Source organism: Cydia pomonella, chromosome 7 (genome assembly GCF_033807575.1).
Source record: "Cydia pomonella isolate Wapato2018A chromosome 7, ilCydPomo1, whole genome shotgun sequence".
NCBI classification, from domain to species: Eukaryota; Metazoa; Arthropoda; class Insecta; order Lepidoptera; family Tortricidae; genus Cydia; species Cydia pomonella.
This window is the reverse complement of record NC_084709.1, coordinates 2,935,459-2,955,315: the sequence shown is the minus strand read 5'-3', so window position 1 is coordinate 2,955,315 and position 19,857 is coordinate 2,935,459. Positions and strand designations below refer to the sequence as shown.

Here is a 19,857-nt window from a genome sequence, read left to right as displayed (position 1 = left end):
TGTTTTTTTTTTTAATCATTTACTGCACCGTGGTAAAAATACAAAAGTAGTTACGGAAGTTACATTTCTAAATAAAATATGTCACATTAAACTTAAATATACATAATCATTTATAATATAGATTTATAAAGTGATAATTAAAATTAAGGGATTTAAAGATAATTATAGTATAAATTAAGATACATAGAAACAAAGTAAGATAAGTTGAAAGCGATTTTGATAGCCCAGCCTATGCAAGTGCCTATGTAATTTACTAATTTCATACAAATTTGACGTTTAAAATAACACTTGCACTGTCTAGGCTGTCAAAATCGCTACAAACTTAAATCTTGGTCTAACCAAGTTTTGCTACACAATATTAAACGATTAGCTGTTACAGCAATGCAGTATCGAATGCACACCACGACGAATACAATTGCATTGGCCTTGCACTTATAATGTTATGTGCTTTGAAAGCGAAGATGCCCTTCTGTTGCGGACAGAAATTGCAAACGAATTGCACAGTAATATGGAAAGTAGAGTTAAGGAATAGAATCTCCATATACCAAAAAGTGTCCGAAAAAAACCATAAATAGGTGGCGCTACAATAACTAGAATACTTGAGAAATCTAATCATAGACAGCGCACTTCACACCGTCAATAACGCCTAGGTTTTTAGCTACTCTAGCGCTACACTGGAGAGATTTGGAACTATTATTTATAGCTGACAGCTGGACACTTTTGCAACAGTTCTGCCTATGGAGATTCTATTCCTTGCCTCTACCTTCCATACACAGTAAGATACATTTTCTGCCAGGGCACAGAATAAATAATAGTACTACCGTAAGGAAACTTCCTACAAAACCGAAGTTTGACAGCGATTCAGGGCGAATCATGTTGTCCCTTTCTAATCTATGGAACTATCCCTTTCGGCTATTTAGGGTTATTAAAATTCATGTTATTATCTTATCTGTGGTTATGCACGTAAAGGGACGTCAAGTTGTGCCGACACTAATAATTGCTCGGAGCAATGCTGAGCCGAACGGAGTCGAGAAAGCCCGAACGCTCTAGTTTCCTCCCCCTGGCCAGGGCCAGTTTTAAATACCATGGGTGGCTTTTAAATACCATGGGAAGCCTTTTAGGATCCGTTAGATAGACGTCCACAGGGCCGCATCGCATGCATTGGTCGCATCGCACGGAACGGATTTTAATATTCTTTTTCTACTTGTCTACTGTAATGGTTGAATTAATTTGGTATTCGCAATTAGTACTTTTCATGTATGGGCTCCCAACTCAACTATAAGATTCATTTCAATACGATGTAGTCATCTATAAAAATTACCAATCACGTGCCGCTGCGCTCCTATAGAAAATACTAAACGGGCGCGGGGCGCGGGGTTGCGCGTTTATGTATTTTGTACTACATTTTGTCTACTGAAATACTTACGAATTATCATCAATTATTCAGGTTTTATAGTAAATAACGAGTATTATTTTAGATGACACGTAGAAAAAGTATTGTATACAATAGTGATATATATAATCAAGCTTTTCAATTTCGTACCTTACTTAGGCAGCTCAGCAAGCTTTGTTGCCTAAACAAGTTACTCTACTGAAAAGCTCTCTATTATATCACGATTGAATTAAATACTTTTGTATACTTAGTCACACAAGTGTGTTCACTAATCCGATGCGGCCCTGTAGACGGATATGTACCTCTTAATTACATGGCCAGCAATCCCTTATTTCCCATGCAGACTTCCAGCTTCCTTACTATGTACCTATATCATGCTACGGTATTTCGGGTGCTTGCCACATCTAGATTGTGCAAGTGCTAGTTCAATATATGGTCTATGTACCCGACCATGTGAAGCATCGTTGTCCGTGAGCCTATTCTCAGGTGTGCCAATAATCACCGATAGCCCGAGATAACCCCGCATTGGAGCCAAATGCCACACGATACTACGTCGACGTCAGATATATCGGAGCGGCCGAGGTCCTAAAAATATCTAACGAACTCTAAAGCCTTGATAATAAAGGCGTGTTCAGAAATTTGTGAGCACCTTGCCCGCTCCGATATATCTGATGGCGACTGCACGCCGACGTATAAAATATGTTTACACTTTTGCATCTTACTTCTTTGTGATAAAGGCGAAAAATGTACACATATATGTGACGTCGAATGCATTAACATTGCCCCGCTAATACAAAACGATAAAGGGGTCGTAGTTGAAGATTATTTAATGATTTCATAAGTTTAATCGGAAATATGAAAAATATAAGTATTAAATTTAAAACATATTATATATAATAGCTATTTCGTAAGGAAAACAAACATCAATCGTATTGAGTAACGTTTTCCTTATGAAATAGTTGAGCAAATTAAATAAATTGTTAAGTGAAGTGCGTAGAATATAAATAAGAGAGGGGAAGGGGGGTTGGGGAGGGATGTATGTAGCCCGGGGAAAATGTCCGGAAATCAGAAATAATATCCAAAATGTTATACTATTTGGTATCAGCTGTCGCCCGCCAATGCACCATTATGCCTAGGTCGTCTAATCTTAACACGTTCTCGGACACAGAGTCATTCTCGAAATTGCCAGCTGAGGCACAGGTAAATCCCACACAAGATGTTTTCCTGTTTATGGACGGACTGCCACGTTGCATTATCTATAAAAGTGGTGCCACATATTGACAGCTCAGTTTGTATAATATATCTTCATACATTAAAGAGGCTCGTGATACGGCATCTCGTCTATTATAGCCGTAACGTTCTCAGTCATGTCGTGCCGCAGCATGCGTCATGGCCTTATACTGGTGAACTGGGTAATTCTCTCAGAATATTTTGCTGTGACACTAGTAAGCCTTTTGATGTGCCTAAAACGGCACAAGATACCCATTATAGGTACTCCTATGAAAACTCGCCATCTGTGGACGGGATAGTGGTTTTGTCAAAGTAGAAATCATTGGCTACAGACGTGGTGCCATATCATGAGGCTCTCCATTTACGTCTCTCGACGGACTGTCCGTGAACGTGTTAAGATGATAGTGGATAACTGCTTTATATGGCTAATGAAATAGAAATATAAATCATTTATATATTACTTACTATTCCGTTGGCTTAGCGATCCAAAGTTTTTTTTTTCTTGGCATCTTCGCGTCCGATATGAGTTGGCGCTAGTGAGCCCTGTCTTATGCGATTTCCTCCGAGCTTTCTGCATGCAGTGTGAGTAGGTCTCTTTTAATAGTGTAGAAAATAGACATTTTCAAAGTAACTCAGCATTTGAAGTGATCCCAATTCTCCTTAATTGTAACTGATACTTTCAAGGAGCATTTGTTAATCTTAAACATTTTCAATCGATTTTAAAAAAAGGAGGAGGTTACATTGATATATATGGGACGGGCTTTACGGGCACTAAGAATGGTGCCCGTAAGGCCAGCGGTGTCACTCATTCGAGCCAACCGTGCACTCTAACTTAACTAGTTGCGACCAATTACGCGCGTGATGCGAACTCATCAACCAATCGCGTTGTGGCGTTAGACTGCACGATTGGCTAGAATTCGTGTGCGTGACACCCCTGTACTGGCCCCACTCTTATTGCCCGTAAAACCCGTCCTTAGATATACGTCAACGGGAGATTATTAATTTATAAAAATCGCGTAACTGTATTGCTAAAAATGCATACAGGGCTATTCTGACAAAATCGTAACCGGTCACAAATGTCGAGCAAGGCTCGGTGACCTAACGGTTTGGGAGCACTTATGAAATAATGTCCTTTCACCGAGATAACGAGGGTGGGCGTTAGGAGTAGGTCAAAATTCTTTTTGTCGTATCGTTTTTGACCTTTCTGTTATCTGTTATCTTCAAACCGATAAAAAATCCAGAACCATTTCTGGATTTGCATCTTATTTATATTGCAAATAATATATATAATATTTATTTATTAAATTTAATATAAATAGGACATTATAACATAAATGGCGTGACGAGCTTGCCTTTCACAAAGACTGGTGGAAGACTTCAGGGGATGAGGATCCGTGGAGGAATAGGAGGGAAGCCTTTGCCCAGCAGTGGGACAATGTAGGGATCATAATTATACGTGTAGGACATGAATTTACATAATTCGAAAGGTCTTAAGAATTTTTTATGAATTTTGAAAAAGATTTGCTTTAGCCAATATTGACGACCGGTCTGGCCTAGTGGGTAGCGACCCTGCCTATGAAGCCGAGGGTCCGGGGTTCAAATCCTGGTAAGGGCATTTATTCGTGTGATGAGCACGGATATTTGCTCCTGAGTCGTGGGTGTTTCATATATATTTAAGTATTTATAAAATATTTATATATTATATATATCGTTGTCTAAGTACCCACAACACAAGCCTTATCGAGCTTACTGTGAGACTTACAATTAGTCAATTTGTTTAATAATGTCCTATAATATTTATATATTTATTCAAGTAAGGCGAGAAAGAGACGTAGACCGATTGCCCGGTAGATAGACGACATAGTACAAGTGGCTGGCAAACAGGGGATGAATACGGCGAGAAATCGGGAAACTTGGAAATCACTAGAGGAGGCCTTCACCTTCGAGTAACGAGGGGTTCTTTCTTAAAAATAATGTTTATAAATATATTATAAATCTTAATGTAAGCTTTGTTAAAATTCAGTCAGTTATTTATAAACCTAAAATTGTGTTGTTATATTTGTAATGTTTTAGTAAGAAATATAAGGCTTTTTTATTTTAATTTTATTTATTCAAGTAAGGTCGATCTGTGTAAGATTTTCCCCAAGATTTATGTTTTAATAATATTTAACAATGTCATACAAAATACTAATCCGTACTAAATTCCAGCTTGTAGCTTTTTAAAATCAGGCCCTACCCGCGTAAAACGAAATCGATCGAATGTGCAAGAGCGATACGCAGATAACGAAATTTCGACTATCGTTTTTCGCGGTAGACCCTCAGGCTTTATGCTACACTTACCTAAAGCTTCCAGCAGACAACCAGTCTCAGATCTTAAGTTCAGTTAGCAACTGCATTGATTCAATGCACACAAGAAACCATTCATTATGTAATACGCATGACTTACTCGTGCACGTACTGTTGACATTAAAACACGTTAATCAACAGCCGGATCCCACGCTAATGCCACTAGTTCATTGCAACCTCGGACAGTCGCCGTCAGATATATCGGAGCGGCTGAAGTGTTCACAAATATCTAAACAAAGCCTTTGGTATCAAGACGTTAAAATGCTTGTTCTGATATGTTGACCGTCTAGACAGCTTATCGCATCGCGACTGTACAGCAGTAGCAGAAGTCGATAAACAGGCGAGGTGCTCAAAATGATCTTAACGTGACTTTCTCGATTCAAAAGTTATGGGGGATATATACAAGGTGCCCGTGAGCATTGCGAGAGATTTTAACGGTGCATTCCTGATGGCAACAGAAGCAAAAAATGTTATGACTTTTTGTAAAAATGGACAAAAAAATTTTTTTGACTTTTTCCCCCTTTTTTTTAACACTCCGGTACATAAAACGTAATTTTTATTGATAAACACATAACCTAAGATTAACTAAAAAGTTTTTTTTTATTTGGGGGTAGCCTCTTTAATTTTTCGATGTCAATCAATAGGTATGTCCTAAAATTACGAATACTTACTTTACCGTGTTTATATATTTTTGAAATTGTACTTTTTGTTAAAGGCAATTCACAGTTATTCCAACAGTTTAAGAGTATACAGTACAAAATAAATTCGTTGCCTTCGAAATCAGCTTTACTTAGGAAAAGTATATTTGGTATGGCTCCAAAAAATTTTTATAAAATTCCGAATGAGTTAAGAAATACAGATGACATGATTAATTTTTATTTGACATAGCATATTATAGTATAAGTGAATTTTTGTTAGATGATTATTAATGGTAACTGTGCACAGCATGCAGTCACAGTCCATGAATAAAAAATTGTACGCTTTACGGCACAACATAGTGATACGATGATGATGTATATGGGACCTGTACAATCGTATACATACCTATGTTGGACAAATAAATGCTTTTGACTTTTTGACTTTTTAGATAGGTACATATTCAACTAATACTAAGTAGGTAGAGCATTTCTGGATTTAAAAACATGTTTTAAACAGAGCATATACATAATTAGTAGTCAATAGGGTCGCATTTTCTATCTAGGCTAATATTATTAGTGTGTTGTCATGAAAACCCATACAATTTGACAGGGGCCCATTTCTCGAATGGTATTAGACTAATATTAGTCCACGAACTGTCGAATCGTGTTGGTTACCATGGCAACACACTAATAATATTTGACTAATACCGTTCGAGAAATGGGCCCCTGGACTAATAATATTAGTCTAATACCGTTTGAGAAATGGGCCCCTGTTAAAATTGATTACAACACGCTCATAGCTCCCTAGATAGTAAAATAGCTGTGTAATACCTACAGACAGATGGACATGGTGAAACTATATTCCCTTTAGCTATTTTGGCTGAAAAAGGCAATAACTGAAGTCCACCTTACCTGTTCCATCAAGAACATAAGATGTTTTATCAGGTGAATCGTCATTTATAGTTTCTATGCTATCTAAAGTTCAAGCCAATGTAGATTTGTCACATTTTCTCATTAACTGAGTGTCTGTATCAAATAGAGACGGAGGCAGCACAGATTCATAATTGAAATTATCTTTTAAATTTTGAAGATCAGGATTAACAGATATAGCTACCAGCATTCTCTGAGTGAGTAATCCTAAATCAATAGCTCCGTGAATAACAAGACCTTTTTTTTATTTTTTAAAAATTTTGATTTGGAAATTTTACCTATTACTGTTTTTACCTTTGTAGCTTCCGCATGTAGGTACCTACTTTTACCTGCAAATAAAAAAATGCAGATTATCGACCGGTTTGGCCTAGTGGGTAGTGACCCTGCCTACGAAGCTGATGGTCCCGGGTTCAAATCTTGGTAAGGGCATGTATTCGTGTGATGAGCAATGGATATTTGTTCTTGAGTCATGGGTGTTTCCTATATATTTAAGTATTTATAAATATTTTTATAATCTATATATCGGTGTCTAATTAAGTACCCTCAACACAAGCCTTATCGCGCTTACTGTGGGACTTAGTCAATTTGTGTAATAATGTCCTATAATAATATTTATACTATCAACGATAAAAATCATACATGCTAGTTATTAGCGAAGTAATGCAACGAGTCACTGAGCACATGTTTCAAGTGTTGCAACTGAGTTGTCACACCCGTGCATTGGCACGGAAAACCACACCCCTACATGTTACACTTGCTACATTCTGCAACGCCCACGTAGGGTTACTCTTATAAGTAATCATTGTATAAAAATTACCACCATTATAAAAAGAACACCAGTACGTACGGTCAAAGAATTAAATTTATTTGTGTGCCACTTCGTACTTTGTCACTTCGTCCGAGATAGTAATTGCGAAATAGTTGTTGCTAGGTACGAATATTGTTCTTCTTTCTGCTTTCCATCCTGTTACCCCTGCTGGGGTGTAGGGCTCGAACTAGTTTCTTCCACTGACTCCGGTCCAGGGCAGCTTGGCTAACATCCTCCCACTCCTAACCCATCCCCAATACATCCAACTCTTGCTCCGCGGAACGGCGCCAAGTAAATTTAGGGCGACCATGTTTCCGTTTGCCGGGCATCTTCCAGGTCAGGGCCTCTTTGGATAGGTGGGTGTCAGGCTTCCTGAGGATATGCCCAATCCAATGCAATTTGCGCGTTTGGATCTCCTTGTGTACGGGTGCTTGTCCGGTAATTCTCCATAAGTGAGCGTTTGTGATCCAGTGAGGCCAAAAGATGCGACGAATATTGTTATAGAAATTTAATAGGGTTGTTTCCAATTTTTCGAAACGCTTGTATTACGTTCTATATTAACTAAAAGTTGCCCTAAAATTCAACTTTTATACTAAAAACGGCTTTAAATATGTTAATTTAACAAAATATATTTTGACAGATGCTTTCGCGCCCAAAACGCTCTTTGAAAATTGTGTGACGTCACAGTTTACGGTTTGACACATAACTACATACACACGTAGAAGATACGAACTGTCAACTGACATTTGTCATTTGTTGTTTATCGCCTAACTGTCAACAGTGTCAATCCGAGAGTTGTGACGTCATCAGAATCTTCAATGACGTTTCGAGTTTGGTCACGTGACGTGTGCCAAAAGATATTTTAAATTCAATATTTACAAAAATATGGTCATTACAGGTCCCCTAAAAGTAGTTTAACATGTTCTTATAATCCAAAAGAATTTATTGGGATACAATTCTGCCCTGAGATTTGTAGATGGAAACAACCCTATTCCTAGATCGTACCTCATGACAATTGATTTGCTTTTGAGGATCCCGAAACTTTTAATTTTAGCACGGTGTTAATGTTAACATTGATAAATGTAATAATATACCTCTTAATGTAAGTCTGCATTATTTTGAATCACACTCTAGCAGCATTGGAATAATAAGCAATTAAAACGGGCAAAATGGTCCGTCTATTAATTAGGTATAGCTAGTTTTTCGGGATCCGTACCTCACAAGGAAAAAACGGAGCCCATTATCTCGGGAACGCGTGGAGGTATCGAGCCAAGTTACCCTACTCATAGTGTTGTGTGCAGGAACACAACACTATGAGTAGGGTGAGTAAGGTTGCCAGAGCTCAACGAGGGTGCGGAGTGTTTAGGTCGGCAACGCGCATGTAACTTCTTTGGAGTTACAGGCGTCCATAAGCTACGAAAACTGCTTACCATCAGGCGGGTCATATGCTTGTTTGCCACCGACGTAGTATAATAAAAAATAAGTTACGAGGGTTCTAAAATATGACGAGGAGTTTGGCGGGGGCACTACTGTGCACCCAGATAAATAAATAAAAGTTAAATTTATACCGAACACTCAGTGGGCGAGTCCGATTCGCACTTGTCCGGTTTTTTCTATTCAAAATTACTTTATTATTAGTTGGCAAATTTCGACTACCTACGACGTATCAGTATTGAAAAGCAACTTGACAATTTACCTAATTTATTAGGAATAGGATAAATAAAACAAACAAAAACACTTAATACTCTTAATCAACAACCAAAACAACAATTAAATTAACCATAAAAACTGAATAAATACTAAAGCAAAACTCCCCCACATTACGAAGCGTACTTATTCCCCACATGGTGTCTGACCCCCCATTTGTAGTTGGCATTTTTGTCGGTCTTCACGAACGTGTGGATGGGGCCGGTCACACCCCGGGTCTGGTCGTGATCGTGGTCATGACCGTAGAAGTCGTGGTCGTGACCGCGCTTCGGCCTTTGGTATTCTTCGGTGGTCTCTTGAACTGGAACTGAGATGGTCACGTATTGGAATCGAGAGTGTTTTGAATTTATAAAAACTGCGTAGCCTATTGTAGTTCAATAATTGTAACCGTAGCTGTGTTAATTTTAGTTTTATATCCTTTATATTGTTACCTAGCGCTATATATTGTAGATTTATCAGTAGATAATCTAGTAATCTGTGGACGATGTTGTTGGTCTCACACTTCATTATTCTTTGTATTTTATTTTTGTGTCTAAACCTGTGTGTTACTGTTTTTTTGTCCCGAAAAAAAAATAATAATAATAAGGGTAGTAAGTAGGCAATTGGGGTCATTCATAACAATGGTAACAACCATTGAAAAACTAGTTTGAATTTGACATTTATTGCGTGGGAATAACGTGAAAAATTAGGGGTCACTAGGCCAGACCGGTCGTCAAAAATTATTAGAAATTGAAGTTTGTTTTTGCGCCATTTTATCTATTTAAAAGTTTGTACTCACACTACTTTTTTTTCGGATTTGGCATTTATGGATTTTTTTTCTCCTATTAGGATTTAATGAGCTCGTGATTTTGAGAAGAAATAACATAATAAATCCCAAATCGAAAAAAGTAATATACTTACTTAATATAGTGTACAACTTCAAATAAAATGGCACTTTTACGCCTCATTTCATTTAGTTTACAATAGTACCTACAAAGCAAGTAAAGTTTGTATGTATAGATAATTTCGATATTTGACTCCTACTCAACTCGGATTTCAATAAAATTAAATTAGACACACGGAACGGTATTATTCGCACGATTTTTTGTACATGACGTTAGAAAATAGATATTGACACTTAAAAAGAAACTAGTGCGCATGCGCAGCTGTGTGTTCCGGATACGATCCATTAATTTTACACTTAATGTGTTACGCTCCATCTAGCAATCATTTGCCAAAACCTACGCTGTCTATGGATTGCTAAATAATTTGAGTTAAAACCACCACACATTCGTTCAATTCACTTGTCGCTACATTATGCTAACTACAGTGGAACCTCCATAACTCAAACCTCGATAAGAAAAAATTCTCCTTGCCACGAAATAAAATGTTATTCACTTCCCTTCAAAGGCCGAATCCTCCATAACTCAAAATATTTAATCTCAATAAGATGAATGGATTTTTAACTCCAAAACCCGAAAAACGAAAAATAATGTGGACTATACTGTACGCGTCTGTATAATTAGGGGTCATCCATTAATTACGTCACACGAATTTCTAGGTTTGTTGACCCCTCCCCCTCCTTGTCACACCGTGAACAATCACGTTTGAAAACCCTCCCCCTCTGGCGTTTGATGTAATTAATGGATGACCCCTTACTTCTCTAGTTCCAATTTTACATTCGGTTTAACTCTAACTAGAAAGAAACCTGGTTAAGACGAACGAAAACATATCAGAACCTCTCTAAGTTGATATCCCCGACTATAAGACGAAAACGTTAGCACGAACTTTTTGAAGTTTCTTTTGAGATCCGTGTTATCGAGATTCCACTTATATGCCTTCATTTTCTTATTCACAAAAACTGCCTCTCAAACTAATCGAATACACCGCCTTCGTTCCATCGGGGGAATTTAGTGAATTTCCACCATTTTTTTTATCTTTGCCTGGATTTGCTATATTATGTGTTATTTGATTTGATGTGTTGTCTGAATAAATTATTTCTATTCTATTCTATTCTAGATAACTTACTAGGAATCCTGTGAGGTTGCGATGGTGGTGGTGGAGGGGCAAATCTGGTGTATCTCATCCTCATTGGGGCCCTTTGCACCGGGTAGAAGGGCATGGACCATGCGTGGCATGCTACTGCTATGGACAGGAGAATCTGTAACAGTGAAATGGGGAGCAAATACAAATAACGAACTTTTTTCAAGTAAAAAAGTGCAAACGGGGCGAGATAAAAAAAACCGGCCAAGTGCGAGTTATACTCGCGCACCGAGCGTACCGTACAAAGCTGTAGAGATATATTATTATATGATGTAACTAAACATTTACGGTTTTCGCAATTTTTCCGTTATCTGTGCTATAAGATTTTGCTTCGTAACAAATTTCAAGATTCTGAGTTCACGGGAAGTACCCTGTAGGTTTTGATTCCTTTGCGAGTGTCGGAAATTTGCGGCATTACCGGCTGTATCTTTTGATTCCGTTGGCTTAGATGTTTGATTTTTTTCACAACTCCAAGGGATAGTAGACCTGAGTATTTGATATAAATTCCAGCTTGATACCTCCACGCGTTCCTGAGAAAAAGGGTCTTGACAGAAAGACAGACGGACGGACGGGCAACAAAGTGATCCTATAGGGGTTCGTTTTTTCCTTTCGAGGTACGGAACCCTAAAAATGATTTCTAAGAATATGTTTTCTATTAACTATAGGTACATTTTTATTATCTGTAACAATCTTGAGAATCTGATAACATAGATTAGAGAGGTTGAAAGCTTTTGAAATGGGATGTAATGCTGACAGATATTAGTGAAGTTAAACACATGTGTGTTATATTTATTGTCTTGTCACAAATACAACATGTTTTCTACTAAAAATAGAAGCATTACAATAACTCTTATACTCGTATGTATAGGTATGGGTACATAAACAAATTTGTTAAACAATGTCGTTTTGGGCAAATCATCGCTGGAGGAAAAGTTTTACATTTACTTAGTAGGCCAATAAAATACATAAAAAAATGTTTTAGGAATTAATTACCAGCAAGCTGAAAATCATTTTGAAACGATTTTCATCTTGCTCCAAAATGCGTGTAATCTGAGTTTGCGCAATCCCAGGAGGTGTGCATACATTTTGGGAGGCTTGGGATATATATTTACCTGTCCCTTATGTACAATAAAGTGTTTACATACATACATATTTTACCTTGGATTGCCAAACCACTCGATGTAGTAGGAACTCACTATCAGTTAAAATGTCATTACCAGTAAGGTTTGGTGGATCAGACACTGTTGAAAAGGCGTTTTCGGATTTTAATATGATCATACCAAAAATAAAGAAATTCAAGATGGCGGCCATTTATTACAACTTTGACTACAAATTCATATTAAGTACCTTCGGATCCTCAGATATCAATTTTTATCATGATTAGAGCAAATTTTCAGTTGAACGTACCGTTTTCAAGCTACATACAACTGTAAAAGAACAAAAAATCTAGTACACCTGGGATTGCGCACACTCAGATTCCACGGATTTAGCACCAAATTAAGGTATTAAAACGATTTCCAGCATGATACATAGATAAGTATACACAAGTATAACATACTTATCAGGCGAGCTGTCAGTTTCCTACCGACATGATACAAAAATATAATTTCGCAAAACGAAATAACTAAATTAGAAAAATTAATGTAACAATAAACTTTCTATGATACGAATCTGATTGCATTGCGTCAATCAAAAGTTTTTGGACAAGTATATCAGGCCATCTACTATATTCCTACTGCTTACGTAAAAACCGGCGAGTGGAGGACTGCTGATCAGCCTATAGTGAACCGTACATTCGACGTCCAATATAAGATAAACCCACGTAGAGAAAAAAAACGTGAGTTTAAACCGAAAAAATAGTTTAATGTTAGCATGTAAAATTCATATTCATATTTATTTATTGCAACCATGGTATTATCGATATGACAAAGTCTGGGTAGTTCCATATGGACCCTGTAAGGGCATAGTAATATTACATGCATAGGATCTAATCTTAAAACTATGTGTATAATATAAAATTAAGTAAATTTAATAGTTTTTACATATGAAAGTCGCATTGAATCAAATAATTGTCAGTGAATTAAATACAAATAGGCAAAGAATTAATTATTAAGTAATGTCAAATTAATTAGTATAATAAGAATAAGAATGTAAAATTACTGTATTAAAATAGAATTAATATTTCAATGCAAAGGGTGTAGCAGGATAGCCTAGGAAAAACTGCCCCCAGCGATTTTGGGCCGAAACTGTAATCAAACGATGCCTTTTGGGGAGGTTATACTCTGCACAAAGTTTCATCCCTCTGTTACCTCCTGGGGGTGAAAAACACCCGATTAACCCCAAAACTGTTTTAATTATTTTTTCCTAAACTATGAAAGTGACGAATTTAAAATTTTGTACAAATATTAATAAGACTAAAAGCTATGTGCAAAAAAAATATTAACCCCCTAACCATTTAAATTCTTGTAAAAAAAAACAAAAATAAAAAAAGAATCACCCTGTATATCAAGTTTGGCTCATGGTACCACACCATTTTTTTTTTCAAAAATGAACCAGTTTATATTCTACATGATACAAAAGTTTCATGGACCTACTCCAGAAGGAACATTGCGAAATTAATATGTATTGGCTCTTTGGTGCGTACTATTCATTGAACTCCCACTAAGAGCCTTGCATTATTAATAAACAATGGCTTGCGATCGGACCGCTGCTCGTGCCCGATTTGAAAAAGGTGGGGATAAAGAAGTATGAATCAAACTCATTTGTACATGGATCTCAAGTTTGGCTCATGGTACACACACCATTTTTTTTTTTCAAAAATGTACCAATTTATATTCTATATTATATAAAAGTTTCATGGACCTACTCCAGAAGGAACATTGCGAAATTAAAATAAACGTACTATTTCGTAGCTACTAATCATTATACTCGTATCATGCTTAATACGCAACGTCTCGGACCCGAAAACAAAATAATTTAAAAAAACCGGCCAAGAGCATGTCGGGCCACGCTCAGTGTAGGGTTCCGTAGTTACTCTTCCGTCACAATAAGCTAAACTGGAGCTTAAAGTATAGTAAATTGTTAACCAAGGGATGAAACGGTACCTTTCACGTGAGTTAAACAAATAGGCAAATTTGCATAATCAGTACCTAATTAAAGTATGTCTTTTTACTATGAAGGGGAAACTTTTTGCGATAACTCAAAAACAGCTAAACTGATCATGTCCGCTATAGTTTTCATTTAATGTCTTTCTTAAGCTCTACTTCCACGATTTTTTTAATTTTTTTTGGACCTATGGTTCAAAAGTTAGAGGGGGGGGACACATTTTTTTTTCTTTCGGAGCGATTATCTCCGAATATTTTCTTTTAATCAAAAAATGTTTGTTGAAGACCCCTATTAGTTTTGAAATACCTTTCCAACGATACCCCACACTGTAGGATTGAAGCAAAAAACAAAAATTCACCCCCACTTTACGTGTAGGGGAGGTACCCTCAAAAAAATTAAATTTTTAGATTTTATTGTACGACTTTGTCGGCTTTATTGGTTTATATATCCATGCCAAATTTCAGCATTCTAGCACTAACGATCACGGAGCAAAGCCTCGGACAGACAGACAGACAGACAGGCAGGCGGACATGGCGAAACTATAAGGGTTCCTAGTTGACTACGGAACCCTAAAAATGTTTTTATAAATACAAATGAGTTTGATTCATACTTCTTTATCCCCACCTTTTTCAAATCGGGCACGAGCAGCGCCAGCGGTCCGATCGCAAGCCATTGTTTATTAATAATGCAAGGCTCTTAGTGGGAGTTCAATGAATAGTACGCACCAAAGAGCCAATACATATTAATTTCGCAATGTTCCTTCTGGAGTAGGTCCATGAAACTTTTGTATCATGTAGATTATAAACTGGTTCATTTTTGAAAAAAAAAATGGTGTGGTACCATGAGCCAAACTTGATATACAGGGTGATTCTTTTTTTATTTTTGTTTTTTTTTACAAGAATTTAAATGGTTAGGGGGTTAATATTTTTTTTGCACATAGCTTTTAGTCTTATTAATATTTGTACAAAATTTTAAATTCGTCACTTTCATAGTTTAGGAAAAAATAATTAAAACAGTTTTGGGGTTAATCGGGTGTTTTTCACCCCCAGGAGGTAACAGAGGGATGAAACTTTGTGCAGAGTATAACCTCCCCAAAAGGCATCGTTTGATTACAGTTTCGGCCCAAAATCGCTGGGGGCAGTTTTTCCTAGGCTATCCTGCTACACCCTTTAAAATTGATGCACAAAAGTTTTAAGTCTGGTCAAAAATGTTTCATATTTCATATTTATTTATTGCTGTTTTGTTTCATTTTTCTGCTTTTATGCTGTTATATATTTTATTATACACTTTTATTGCCATGGCGTACGGACTTGAGCTGTATAACTTTAATTTAGAGCCTAACTTATTTTGAAATCGGGATTGATATCGTCGCGGCTGATCTTGAATATAGATGAATAGGTTTGGGTTTCCCTAACAAATGTACCCAATTCTAAGATGTATATGGAGGTCAGCGTAAGAAGTTTATATTCCCTAAAATACTGTAAGCACTTTTCTGGGATGTAGATATTAACTAAATATTCTTATACATTTTTTAAAAAAGTATAAATAGGTCATTCACATCTGTAATATTTCCCCATAGTATTATGCCATACTTAAGCCATGAGTAGGCATAGGCATGGTATGCGGTAAGCGCGGATTGTAGATCTGTTGGTTTGTTAAGCTCTCTTAACGCATAAATAAATGATGAACATTTTGTTTTTAGTTTCGCGATATGCTTTTTCCAAATTATATGTGTATCGATATCAAACCCTAACAGTGTTGCTGTCTCTACGCACTCCAAACCCATGCCGTTAAGTGTTACTTTTAAGTCTAGAGGAACTTTTGATGTATCACGACAGTTTAAATTCGGTTCAATATAAGGTTTATGATGGTTGTAATTAACATTTTCCAAAAAAAACTGGAAAAATGGTTCTTACAAATCTGGACTTTCTTGGGCTCATTTTACTCACAATCTTCAGCATTTTCTATCTTACCATTAAAGAAAGATGTCCTTAAATGTCCGTTCCATTACGTCACGTTTTATCATATTCATATATTTATTCATAATAATTCATATTATATGTCACAATATTATTTAAAATTAATTATTTACAAAACATGATTTGTAACATTTAACATAATAATAAAAAAAAATATAATTCATATTAAATCTAAGTTTTTAGGTACTGGTATCGTGATTTTTTCACTTGTATGTGCGTGACGTAGTGGAATCTAAAATTTTCATACAAATATTTCGGACATTTTATGCGTCAGGATTGAATATGCTAGTGATAGGGAGCGTGCAGTGTATAAAATGTAGGCAGGCTCCCTACTTTTTGAAGTGTAAATGTCAAATTTAAGCTTCCAATGTAGCCCATAAGATGGCAGAACCTACAATAAAAACCACGATGGATTGCCGAGCGTTGATTAAAACATGGTTAAATTCGTTTCAAGATTAGTTTTTCATTAGCTGCACACTTCCACAATAGTTCAGTGCATAATAAGCTATCAATATTACACTTTAAACAACATGAATGAGCAAAACACAAAAAAATATTCGCGAGCCGTCTTCGCCATCTTGAATTTCAACGACAAACTTTTTTTCTAACTAGAATTATCACGACAATTGAGCGCCAGTGAGGTTCACGGTTCACGACCTTCCCTGTTTTGTGTCGAATTAATGTCATAAAACTGGTAAAGCCTTTTAAGTGAAAGTAGGTTATAAGGGGTCACGCAAAAAATAAAATGGAGCTTGGATGTTTCTTCACAAAAACTACAAAAACAGTATTCTTCTTTTTATGTTGCTTAAATATTTTTTACAGTTCTATGGAACACGTTATCCATCAAAAAAAAGATAAACACCATTTTGATAAAGGTTAGAAATAATGAAAAATGCAAAAAATCGCTGTCTCCGGCGAGACACGAACTCACGGTTCTGGATTACTAGTCCATCGCTTTGCCAACTGAGCCACAGAGACTTCACTTTCAACATTTCCACTATATCAGTCATATGCGAGAACATTCTGTATACAAAACGAAAAACGTTCTCCAGAACGGCACAACTATTATATACGCCTGATAACTTTACCATTTTGATATTAAAATGTCTGTCTGAATTGGCCTCCTAGTTCCTTTGAGTCATCAGCGCGACAAGCAATTAGAATTTTACTACAAATAGCTCAACATAAAAGGCGTAATTATGATGTTGATAAACTGCCATAATACCACTTCGAATTAGTTTTACACTCGTTTAATTCTAATTTGACAGGTTACGTAACTGATGGAAGCACAAAATGAACGCATTATATCTCTGTTATGTAACAACTGTAACAAGTTATAGTAGCTATTAGTCTCAACTCAATAGGCATAACAGCTGTAAAAGCAGTAAAAGTCATTTAATTGTTTACCGTATTATTATGCAAAAAAGTTCCAAATTAAAACAGTTTTTTCAATAAGAGCGTTTTCACATTGCAAAATTTTTGCTGTTTTTCTCATAGGCACCATCCGATATCGGATAACGCAGAGGCACTTTCGATAATTTTAGCCATGTCAGACCCCCGTCAGGGGTCGGATCGACATTATCGAATGCTGGTTATCGGATGTCGGATATCGGATGTAGGATCCTACATCCGATATCGGGTCGGATAATGTGAAGATGCTCTCACGGCTAAGTTTAAATTGCTATAATTAAAATTCAACAGTAGGTTAATGGTGTTTAATTGGACGGAAGGTAATTGAGCAGATAAGCTGCTAATTCATTTAAATAAGTCTTAATAATTATGCATTAAGCAAGCTTATAAAAATGCACCTCTCCCACGAAAAGTTTGACGTTTATATGAAAAATACCGCCCAGGATTTTTTTACGTACAAAATTAGAATTATTTCCGAATAGGGCCTGCAGCCTTACCACGACTGCCTTCTTAGTGTTGAACTGACATGTTGGCTAACGTCTGCATACCTTTCTTTCTATAGGTACATCTCGCTCGCACTAATATGTCAGTACGAGCCAGAATAATTCACTTGTTAGCGTCAGTGTCAAACTGGGGCCCATTTCTCGAACGGTATTAGAACAATATTATTAGTTCACGAACTAGGGCCCATTTCTCGAACGGTATTAGTCTAATATTATTAATGTGTGGCCATGGTAACCCACACAACTTGACAGTTCGTGGACTAATAATATTAATCTAATACCATTCGAGAAATGGACCCCTGTTTGGGTTACTATGATAACACACTAATAATATTAGACTAATACCGTTCGAGAAATGGGCCCCTGGTGGTAAGACTACTGTTGCAAGCGCATACTAACTAATTTATCAAAATAATCCGAATAGCGTGGTGCGGATAACTAAAAGCGATGACAAAGAAATCTAGTAGGCATACATTTACATGCTATTTGATAAGCTTAAACAACAAATTAATATGTCCAGAGGGCGTACCGCGAAACACGTAATTTCGTTATCTGCCTCTATACGAGTAGGTCATGTATATTTGGGTGATAGTAAGGCAGATAAAGTCGATCTTAGTTTTTCTCGATAGAGCTTCTGAGGGTCTACCTCGAACCACGTTCGACGTGTTGCCTCTGTCGCACTTGTAAATTCGTACGTTAGTATGACAGGGTGGCAACTTGTCGAACGTGGTTCGCGGAAGGCCCTCTGTTGCCTACATCGGCACTACAATCATGCATACTAAGAGCTATGCTAACCGCTTTCCCAGCAAGCTCGCCTTACGCTTGTTTCTGACCCGCGTGATGTAAATTATTAATACCTTATTTTTATCAGGTATTCATAACTTGTGAATCGTTTAAGCTTTGCTTTATAGGTGCATAAAAATCTACCATTCAATACTACTTATGTCCCAATTTCCAGGTAAAGTACTTACAAGAACTGTTCTGCTCATTTCTTTAAATTATGCTCCTACGTTCGACTGTCACTGTGTCAATGGCGTTCGAACTATAGATCGATCTCTTATAAGGGAAGAAAACGAATTTAAACACTTTCTATTGACGGTTTCATGCTCTGATGCCTCTGTGATCTATTCGGCTAGTATTTTGTTATCGTACGTAACTTTATGCTAGTATACAATGAGCTATAAATTTATAACAATCATGCGTATTTGGAAGTTCGATGTATAGTGGTCAGTAGTGAATATAATGCTTAGTAAATGTCGGTCCAAATGTTTATCGAACTGATATTTGATTGTGTTTGCTAGTAGGCTACTTTATTTACGTCAACGGTGCTTATTTTAACATTTTGTACTCTTTCATATAACTTCTTTTAGGCCGTGACTTTATGTATCAGGGATATTAATATGGGTTATTTCCTCTAAAATGATTTTTATTATAACCTCATGTCTAAGAGACGTGAGTTATATGATTTGACTGATGACTTTCTCGAGAACTGCTCTTCATGCTATCTAAGCCTAAGGCTTGTATATGCCTATACAAATACTACAGACGCACGCTTGTAATACCTAAGTATGATCTGAATATTTTTTTGCAGTGGCGTAGTTAGGCGTGGGCGAATGGGCTCGTCGCCTATGGGGCCCCACAAAGCCAATCTTTTTATTATCTTGGGAATACACATTGAAAAGGGCCTCACGTGTGTGGGTACGCCTACGGCTAGTATAGTTCCCGCTACGCCACTGTTTTTTTGGACTGCCACACTGACTGCAACTGTCCCTCTTCGGGGCGCATT

General features: G+C 36.7%; 1 protein-coding gene and 1 non-coding gene across 4 annotated transcripts; both read right to left on the bottom strand.

The window, feature by feature from the left end:
- Positions 1–9,078: 9,078 nt before the first annotated feature.
- Positions 9,079–19,137, bottom strand: LOC133519586 (uncharacterized). 3 transcript variants are annotated; one of them, XM_061853609.1, is made up of 4 exons: positions 16,353–16,374; positions 16,153–16,203; positions 11,060–11,192; positions 9,079–9,359 (listed from the first exon to the last, which is right to left on the bottom strand). In XM_061853609.1, the coding sequence occupies exons 2-4, from the start codon at positions 16,153–16,155 to the stop codon at positions 9,166–9,168; spliced, it is 330 nt and encodes a 109-aa protein (XP_061709593.1). In that variant the 5' UTR covers positions 16,156–16,203; positions 16,353–16,374; the 3' UTR covers positions 9,079–9,165. The 3 variants fall into 3 exon arrangements, with proteins under 3 accessions (XP_061709593.1, XP_061709592.1, XP_061709594.1); XM_061853608.1 differs by lacking the exons at positions 16,153–16,203; positions 16,353–16,374 and adding an exon at positions 19,043–19,137; XM_061853610.1 differs by lacking the exons at positions 16,153–16,203; positions 16,353–16,374 and adding an exon at positions 17,247–17,452.
- Trnat-agu (transfer RNA threonine (anticodon AGU)) lies at positions 17,065–17,136 on the bottom strand. The gene has a single exon. It is a non-coding gene; the product is annotated as a tRNA-Thr (tRNA).
- Positions 19,138–19,857: the final 720 nt, after the last annotated feature.